This window comes from Vigna unguiculata, chromosome 9 (genome assembly GCF_004118075.2).
Source record: "Vigna unguiculata cultivar IT97K-499-35 chromosome 9, ASM411807v1, whole genome shotgun sequence".
Lineage (NCBI taxonomy): Eukaryota > Viridiplantae > Streptophyta > Magnoliopsida > Fabales > Fabaceae > Vigna > Vigna unguiculata.
The window spans coordinates 5,177,512-5,188,310 of record NC_040287.1 but is presented as its reverse complement, the minus strand read 5'-3'; the positions used below and the strand labels follow the sequence as shown (position 1 = coordinate 5,188,310).

Below are 10,799 nucleotides of genomic sequence, written 5' to 3'. Positions count from 1 at the left end.
AATTTTATAATTAATTCAGAGTAACGACGGTTGCATTAAAAATTATGATTGAGTGTGTGGTTACACATCTCGAAAAAAAAACTACTTTTGATCGATTCACTCGGGACACTAGTTAAATTTTTTATTTTAAATTAAATAATATAAAAATATATAATTTAAGATAATTATTTTTCATAAATAAATTATTTATTAAAATAGAAATATTATTTATGATTAGAACAATGAAAGAAAAATATTCAAATTATTCATCTCCACATGTTAATAATTACTTAACTTTTAGCATAGAATGCACATTGTCTACCTATGGGGTAGGGAAGGGTAGGTGCCCCATATTGTACACTACCGCTATAAATTCCCTTGTCTCCTTTTTTTTTTCTTCCTCTTCTCACAATCACACCTTTGAAATTAAAATTTTAAAAATAAAATATGTCGTACAACTTCTTCAACAAGTGCACACAAAAATTCTTAGAAGGGAAATGAATTCTTCTTTAAGAACTATCAAGATTTAAATTTTTCGAAAAATAGTTTCTTAAACTCTCTTATTATAAAAGAAGACAAACAATGATGAATATATCTAATGAAGTATGTGAACAATAATATAAAAGATTTAAAATGAGCACCAATATAATCAGATTAAAATGAACAATAAACATTTTTTTTTTTAATTTGGTTGTAGATTCCCTTATTTGCTAGATCTATCCATGTACGGGTAATGAGAGATTTGGTGACGAGGATGCCATATGATGGTAGTGGAGATACGATGACAAGTTCCTACTAGATTAAAGTTTAATAAATCATTGGTTTGGTTTTCTTGAGTTACTTTGAACAATATTAAAACGTATTTTTTATGAGTGTTACATTATGTCATACGCAATTAGATTATGTCAAACGTAATTAGTATTTAGTTTAGTTTTAACAAATTAAGTGGTTAAACAAATATAATTATTTCACCCTTTCTATTAAGAGGATAACTAATAAATACATACACATTTAATAGTTCTAGGATCTAATCTATTGCAATTAGATTACAAGCAAGGTAATTAAAATTGATATTATGATTATAATTGTACTATAATTGTACGAGAAGTTCATATATTCTTAAATCATGAAATCAAGGACGTAGATTTCCCTTTTTATAATATATATATATATATATATATATATAATATATATATATATATATATATATTTATTCTATTATAGAAATTAATCTAATATTATTCGTTGACATTTTAAATAACAGAAAATGATCAATCTAATAAAATATACAAAATACGAAAACAACTAAAATAAAATAATAGAAGAAACATAAATCAAAAATAAACAAACTGTTATTAGTATTCATAAATAGCATTTATATAAATTTCTTTATACAATAATAAATAAATAGTAACATTATTATGTTTTTTATACCAAAAGTAATAAATACTACCGTTATAATTAACAAATACTAAATGTTATTATGTTTTGGTTTATACAAAATTGTGGCTGCAAAATTGAAAAATCATTTGTGAGTGAGGGATCAGCGACAAAAGCGTTCAGTAGATAATTTGTAAGGAAAATTATTGTTCACTAATGTCTCGCTATTTAGGGAGAGATTAGCGACAAAAAAGTTTTGTAGGTAATTTGCAAGAGAAATTAGCTAGAAAAATTATTTTTCACTAATTTCTCGTTATTTAGTGAGGGATCGGCAACAAAAAAGTTTCGTAGCTAATTTGTGAGAAAAACTAGCGAAAGAAATTATATCTCACTAATGTCTCGCTATTTAGCGATGTATAAGCGACAAAAAAGTTCCTTAGCTAATTTACGAAAAGAATTAACTAGGAAAAATATTTTTCATTGTTTAACAAGGGATTAATGAGAAAACAAAATCGTAACTAATTTGAAGCTAATTAGCTATATATGCTTTGAGGGAGGTAGGTTTATTTAATAAATTATTAAAAATATATCTTATTTATATAAATTAATAACTTTATTATATCTTTATATGTTGATTTATTTTAAGTAAAAATATTAATGAATTTATATTACTATATATTACTAAAAGAATATAAAATTTTAAAATTCACAATAGAAAACAACAAAGTTTAGCATAACAATCCATTTTTAATATACAATTTCTAATCAACATTCAAATATCACCAATAAAATCATATATAATAGAAACACAAATCCATTAATTATCAATAACTCCTAAATGTAGAGATATTCTACTAAGACATAAACCTATTAATTTCCTTATATCGTATCTTACGCTCTTAGAAGAAGAACACAAGTCTTGTTCCTAGAGATCTTGATTCACACACAAAAACTATTACTATAGACTAAGTAGAGAGTCATCTAAGGGGTCTAGATCTCACGTATGTGCCTTAAAACAACTAAAAGGAAGTCCAAAATTAAAAGAAAATTTGAGATACGAGAAAAGAACGATTTATTCTAAACCAAAATTTGTTACAATATCATATTATTTTATTTGTTGTCTTCTCCCATATGCCAAGTCGAAAAAAAAAAAGGATAAGAAATAAAGTATAAAAAAACTTTAAAAAAAATATAGAGAGAATATAAAAGAAAAATGTTATGATAAAATTTATAAAAATAAAATTCTAACTTATATTAAACTTGACTTAAAATTTTAACTTGTTATTCTTTTTAAAACTACCTCTACTATTGATAGTTGTCACTAAATTCTCCCAAATAGTATATTAGTATTATATATAACTATTTCAACATTAAATAACATTCATTAACAACTTACCAAAAAAGTTTTAAAATACCTACTTGAAATTAGGATAAAAACTTTGTAGTAGGAGAGACATTTCATCTAAATTTATTTGCATTGACTTTTATTCCCTCGTCTCTTTCTAAACTTAAGTTGCAATGCAAGCGATGGAATTGCATTAGTTTCTATGTGCATAAAGAGATTTTATATTCTGATCAAATAAAATGTAAAGTTTGTGCACCTATATAAGTTGATCTTTTTTATCAAATCATGACACTTGACTTTTCTTTTTTTCTTTATTCTTTTCTGTTTATATTTATCTCTTTTTACAGCTGTGTACAATGAATAAACACTTTACTTTTGTCGTTTTCATACTAAGTGGAGACCCTCTTTAACTACTCTTTCTGTCTTTACCTCACTAAATTTCATGCACCACCGTGGTACGACAAGAATCTTAAGATTAACGTTTATTTTTTTATCAGCAAAATCAAGATAGAACTCAGACAAAGGTAACAGAGTATCCAACTAATATACTCTAAGATCTATACTTAAGCTGATCACAATGTCATAAAGCAAGTCATTAAGGATTAATAATATGCTTGCTTAGTCGACCCATCAATTAATATCAAAATCACAAAGTTCTATTATTCAGAGTTTTCACTACAAAACATCACACTTTTTTTTTTCTCCGTTTTACATTCGTGCATCCATGACACCCTTATCTTGACCACAACACTGTAAACAAATGATTAAAAATAAACGAAGACAGGAGGAGTAATCCTTGGCATGATTTGTAAACTAAACTACATATTCTGAGCTTACAGCTTTTATTTATCACATACTTCAGACACAACTCTTAACGTACTTCAGAATCGTTTGTCATCAGTTGGAGCTTGGAGGGTACTTTGGGTGAGGTGGCGTGTACACTGGGGGCTTGTAAACGGGTGGTTTTTCAACTGGGGGCTTGTACACCGGTGGCTTCTCCACTGGAGGCTTGTACACCGGTGGTTTTTCAACTGGTGGCTTGTAAACCGGTGGCTTTTCAACCGGGGGCTTGTACACCGGTGGTTTTTCAACTGGGGGCTTGTAAACCGGTGGTTTCTCAACGGGGGGCTTGTACACCGGTGGTTTCTCAACTGGGGGTTTGTACACCGGTGGTTTCTCAACGGGGGGCTTGTACACTGGTGGTTTCTCAACTGGAGGCTTGTAAACTGGTGGTTTCTCAACGGGGGGCTTGTACACTGGTGGTTTTTCAACGGGGGGTTTGTACACCGGTGGTTTCTCTACTGGGGGCTTATACACTGGTGGCTTGTACACGGGTGGTTTTTCAACTGGGGGCTTGTAAACCGGTGGTTTCTCAACTGGGGGTTTGTACACCGGTGGTTTCTCAACTGGAGGCTTGTACACTGGTGGTTTTTCAACTGGGGGCTTGTACACCGGTGGTTTCTCAACCGGAGGCTTGTAAACCGGTGGTTTCTCAACAGGGGGCTTGTAAACGGGTGGTTTCTCAACCGGAGGCTTGTAAACCGGTGGTTTCTCTACCGGGGGTTTGTACACTGGTGGTTTCTCTACCGGGGGCTTGTAAACCGGTGGTTTCTCAACTGGAGGCTTGTAAACCGGTGGTTTTTCTACTGGTGGCTTATAGACCGGTGGTTTTTCAATGGGAGGCTTGTATACAGGAGGTTTTTCTACTGGGGGCTTCTCATAGTTAGCAAGCCCTTGAGGGGACAGAACCAGAACTGCAAGAAGCAGAACTAGGGAGCTTAAGGAAGCCATGTTTTTCTGTTGCTGAAGAACACAAGCAGTGCATGGTATTTATACTAGTTTGGGGACTTACTGTTACCTATACATGTCTCAGTGTACTAGTTGCTCTATGATGCGGTGGCTAGTTAGCACCTTTGTAAAAAAGGTCAATCTTTGGTGTTGAATTTCAATCAGTGAGAAGGTGATTTTGTCTTCTTGTAGTTGCAAAAGTGGAAAATAAACATGAACAGTGACAAGTCTTTACCGGTTGAATATTTTCTTCCTTTTTAAATTCACCGACGCCCTATATCCGTTTAAATTAAACAGGGATCATTTAGTTGCCATAACAAATAATTGAATCATTTGACTCACTGTTGCTATGTAAGAAATAAAAGCATTGTCTTCGAATGGGAGCCTTAATTTAATATACCAAATTATGGCCAAGTAATGCTTGTAGAGTTTATTTCGATGGATCTGAATATATGTTTTGCTGGACTAGCTCAAATCACTTTCCAGCAAGTTTTGATGTAGATAATGGTATATGTAAATAAAACATATGAGTTACTTCGATACTTGTTTTTTCAGAAAAATCGACCTCTAGCGCAGAGCTGCTGGAAGAGCTTGATTTCACGCGAAGAGGAAACACATTGGAGGTGTAATTTTCCACCATTTTTTGTTGATCAAGTAAGACATGAAATATGTTTTCAGCTTTGTCCATTATAAAAACTAGCTATAATTACTGGTATCCCAATCTTTTTTGTTAAGTTAAGTTCAATTTGGTCCTCATACTTTTAGTTTGTTCAATTTAGTACCTGAATTGTATAAAATGATTCAATTTGGTCATTTCCGTTAAGTGTGAGTTAATACCGTGTCCATACAGGACACGTGTCAAGCCGTGAAATTTTTAATTTTTTAAAATTTTTTTTAAAAATTTTTTTAAATTTTTTTTGTAAAAATTTATAAACTGTCACGTGACACTGGTAATAGTTGTTTTCAATCTAGTCTTCTATTTAAATTTCTGGTTCAATTTAGTACCTCAATTCTTTAAAACGATCGAATTTTGTCCTCTCTAATTTGAAACCAAATTAGTAAATAAGCTTAATTACAACTTATGTATACATGTTACAATAACTTTTTTTAATATACACATTAAATCGTTTCACCTAAATACTTAAATTATTTTATTCTTTACATTTTTTACCTTTGTAATTTTTTACACATGAATTTTTTTACCCTTGTAAAAAATAAAATAATTTGAATATTTAGGTGTAGTGATTTAATATATAAATTAAAAAAAAATATTTTAACGTGTATATATAAGTAATAATTAAACTTAGTTACTAATTTTGTCTCAAATTGGAAAGGACAAAATTGAATGTTTTAAAAAATTGGATACTAAATTGAACAAAAAATTTAAATAGAGGACTAAATTGAAAACAACTATTACCACTGTCATGTGTCATGATTGTAAGCTGCCACGTGGCACGATGGTAAACTAACACATGATAGTTTTTACATTTTTTGAAAAAAATTTAGAAATTTAAAAAAAATTAAATTTTTTTTTAAAAAATTAAAAATTTCATGGCTTGACACGTGTCCTGTACGCACACGGTGTTAACTCCAACTTAACGAGATGACCAAATTGAATCGTTTTAAATAATTGGAGTACTAAATTAAACAAACCAAAAGTATGGGGACCAAATTGAACTTAACCCAAAAATTGAGTACCAAATCCGTAATTATACCTAAAAACTAACATGTTTCTTTAATTCTATGGAGTAGAAAAGGTTGTAACAATAAGAATAATAAAAAAATATATTTTTGTAATTTTAAATAACAATTTTAATTTTATTTTAATATAATTTTCATTATTTATATTTACATTTATATCACCTTTATTCTCAAAGATAAAATGATAACATTAAAATTTATTCATTAAAATATTTTTTTAATGTGTCACATCATATACAAACTTTCATATCAAATTATACTATTTTTTTCTTAATCCAACTAACACCACAATTCTCTTTTCATTTCTCAAATTTGTCCAAACACACCTTAAATCTTAAGTAAGAAGTAAGAAATCATATATAAAAACTAATTATCTTTTGTTTTTAGATTATAGTAAAAGTACTATTATCATTTTTATTTCATTTTTTATGATTTATTAGTGTAAAAATAATATTTTGATATTCATTAAAAAAAAATAAGGGTCGCGGTGGTAGAATTGTAAATAAAATAGTACTTACTACTTTCATACAAGGTCATCACATTATTTATTATAAATAATATAAAAAATTTTCATATAGGTGTTAATTTAAATATTAAGTAAAAAAAAAGTAAGAAATCAGAGTACAAAAATTATTTATCTTTTAAGTTTTTGGATTATGATAAAAGTACTATTATCAATTATTTTATTTCTTTGTGATTTATTAGTACAAAAGTAAGGTTTTGATATTCCTTAAAAAATACTTTCACTTGACAAAAATTTAATAATATAAAAAGGCATTAAAATTTTCAATTAAAAAATAAAAGAAATAAATAAATATAATTAAAATATTATTATTTTGAGTTGTTAGGTAAGTATTGTTTTATTTCGTGGTATAAGCATATCATCACTCGTATTAGTATTAAATCTTTTATGTGAATCTCCCTTGAAACTAGACACAAATTTGTGTAGAGAGTAGATTAATTCAGATCATTCTAGCCTAATTTTTTAATTTAAGAAAAAAAATATGAATTTATGAAAAAATTTAAAAATTAGAAAATAGAAATATAAAGATAAAAGTTGTCAAAATTTTACAACATTTGTAATATTTGAAATTTATTTTTGTAATAATTTAAATTAACTATTAAATATAATTACTAGTGTAGATTTGATATTTTAACTCGCCTTATATGCATCGATTGTCCAAGAACCGAAGCATATAATGGCGCGGTGACATTTTTGCAATTCCAAGCAACTTTTATGCCTCAGTTCAGTGAAACCTCGAAGCCAAAAAGGGTTGTAGGCTTCAATTCATCAACAATCGGTGTCAAAAGGGGTTATATGTCTCGGTTCCAGAGACCCGAAGCCAAAAACGTGGCTGAATTTTTCAAAAATATCACTAGCCGTTACGTCTTTGGCCTCGGGTGACAATGAAACGGTGCCAAATAAGGCAATAGGCCTCAGTTATTAATTGAACCGAGGCCATAGATTTTAATTAGGGCTAAATTCGTGAACTCCTTTTCTTCTTCCACGCACCGTCTATGCATTTCTCATCTCACTCTCTGCAACCACGCTCCGGCCACCACGTTTTCTCTACAACCACACCGTGCTGCCACCATGTTGCTCCGGCCACCGTCGCGTCGCCTCTGGTTATTCGTTGCACCTTCATTTCGTCGCTCTTGTATCTCTCTCTGCACCGTGCACCTCCACCGTCGCTGCCACCATGTTGCTCTGGCCACCGTCGCGTCGCATTCGTTGGTTCACTGCACCTCCTTTTCCTGCACCTCCATTTCGTGCACGACCATTTCGTGCACCTCCTTCCCCGTTTTTCGGCAACTGTCATGTGGTCGTTCCTCCAAGGTAAATTTCCAACGCGTTTTTGTTTCATTTTCCGTTTTGTATATATTAATTTTCAATTTTGATTATTGTGAGTATTGATTTGCATTGAGATTGAAATTGTTTGGAGTGTTTTGAGTAATTTTTTGAGAGAATTAGGTCTTAATTTATTTGTTACTTATGACGTTCTCTTGTATTTTTTGTTGTCTCTTGTAGCTCTCGAACGTGTTGCATCGCATCATCTTCCATTGTCATTCGCTTTTTACGCTCCCAGGTTCTTAATTCTAATATTTTTCTATGATGCCAATATATTGTTTGTTTTATATATGTGGTTAATTATTTGTTTAAATATGTTGTTTGCTTTTCTTATAGTGTGAGTTAGTCTTAGTTTCTCGTTTGAGATTCAATACGAAAATTATGTATTGTTCCCGAGTTTTCATTTTGAAGAAGCTACATTTTTTTTAAAATTAATATAAAGGGATACAATACTGATAATTTAAATGTATTGAATCTTGAATTGTCCTATTGGACAGTTTAAGAAGATTAATCACTTTCTAGTAGTTTATTAGTGCATATATATTTTAAAATACATATATTAAAATTCATGAATATTTGTCAACTGTGTTTTGTATTGGGTGTATATTTGATTGTGGTTGATAATCACTTTCATTTACAACCGAGGCATAAAATGACGTCTATGACTCCGGTTCACTTACAACCGAGACATAAAGGCCCCTCTACGGCCTCGGGTGATAACCGAAGCTAAAAGGCACTCCATTTGACCTTGTCCCAATATACTTCGGTTATAAAACTGAGGCAGAATAACAAAAATAACTGGGAAAAAAGGCTTTTGTATTGGTGAATTGATATTGAACTTTTATTAAAACGTCAAGTTATTTGAAAATAAAAATTTTAAATTTTAAATATTCATTTAAATTAATGATTTTTGAGCATTGAAATATAAAATAATAGATACATATTTTGAAATTAAATTTATTATAATATCTTGTTTGTAATAATTAATATATATATATATATATATATATATATATATATATATATATATTTCTATTAAGTATAACAAATATTTTAATAATATATAAGTATATTTAATTTAAGTGTACTCATATTTGTAAAAAATATTTCACTGAATTAAATAATAAATGAGTATCTAAAAAAGAACAAACTACATAAAATATTTTGTAAAATAAAAATAAGTGATATAATAATTAAATTATTAGCATTTTATATAAAAATTAAATATTGTAATTATTTTAATTATAATATATTTTTAAAATTTTTAGAATTAAGAATGGTTTAATTATGAAATTTTGGAGGTTGATAATTGGTTGTAACACATGGGCTTTTCTATGATTAATTATCTAAGAAACGTGGAACAATAAATTACTTAGCTATTATTTTTATTTTTGAATATTTTGGATTTGAAAATGAGGTTGGATTAAGCCAAATCAAATGTGTATATATGAGAGTTGGTATTAATTAAGTAGGAGTAGGTAGGTGTTTTTAAATGGATAAATTAAAAAAATGGAACACAAACTCTAAAATAGAGTATTCGACAAGAAAAAAGAAAAAACTCCACATCATTTATATTGTTGCGTCAAAGTTAGGTATTTGTGTTCAATTGGTAAGTAAAATTTTGAAGAAAAATCCAAATACTAAATTTGACATAGAACACACCACGTATTGGTATTCTATTTAGTCAAATTTTTATAACAAAATTAAAAATAGAATGATTAGTACCAAACAGATTGTACCACTCTATTTCGAGATATTCCAAAAAAATTTATAACTAAATATATATAATAAAATATTTATATTTAAACAACTTTTATATATATTGTTTATTTTAATCTTTATTTAATAGGTTAAAAAACTTATAAATATTTATGATTTTAGATATTATCAATTATTCTATACTCATATATTTCGTAGTTCTTACTAATTTGAATGTCAAAAAATTTCAAATAATTAAAGTTTTCCTTTCATTTTCATTAAAAGTTGGGTGATCAACAGAAAGATCCAGCTCTAACTTTTTAGGAATCGCTCCTTTTCAATATGAACACAAATCTCTGAAGAAAGTGAAAGTTTAACTAACTTTAACATTTATTCCTAATTCTGCACTTAATAGCTTTGAAAAAATATGGTGACTTCTGGCCAGCAAGAACTTTCACCACATGTATAATTTACTTTTGTTATTAAAATTTGTATATACTATGATTTTATTTTATTTTACTTATGCTAAACGATCATTGCCTTTTCCAGCATATTATTTAAATAAGGTAAGCATATATAACAATATTTTATATTACTTAGTAGATTATATAATTTTCACTAGAAAATAAATTATATATGTAAATAAGGTTAATAATAAAATATATTTAATATAATATGGACAAAATCACCTTTTAGACTGAAATATAGAAAAAGAATATTGATTATTATTTTTGTATTAATTATATAATTGTTAATCATTACGATCAGTAGTTTAAAACTACAAGCTGCATGCAATAGTTTTTTATTTTCTATAAAGAATTATTATATGTGGTGTATTTTATTGCATTCAGAGTTAGTTATAATATCAAAAGTAAATTATACATGTCTAAGTAGATTATAACTTTTTAAACTAGTGTTATGTTGAAAAATGAATCATTGCACACAAAAAGTGAAAGTGACATTAAAAGAACTGAGAGATAATTAAGAAAAAATATTATTGATAGTAAGATAAATAGACGATAAATAGACCTGTTAAGTATTTTCTGAATCTGACAAATA

General features: G+C 28.4%; 1 protein-coding gene across 1 annotated transcript; it reads right to left on the bottom strand.

Annotated features, from left to right (window-relative positions):
• Nucleotides 1-3,338: 3,338 nt before the first annotated feature.
• Nucleotides 3,339-4,521, bottom strand: LOC114163862 (repetitive proline-rich cell wall protein 2). The gene has a single exon (XM_028048224.1). The coding sequence runs from the start codon at nucleotides 4,493-4,495 to the stop codon at nucleotides 3,602-3,604; it is 894 nt and encodes a 297-aa protein (XP_027904025.1). The 5' UTR covers nucleotides 4,496-4,521; the 3' UTR covers nucleotides 3,339-3,601.
• Between the last annotated feature and the right edge of the window lie 6,278 nt (nucleotides 4,522-10,799).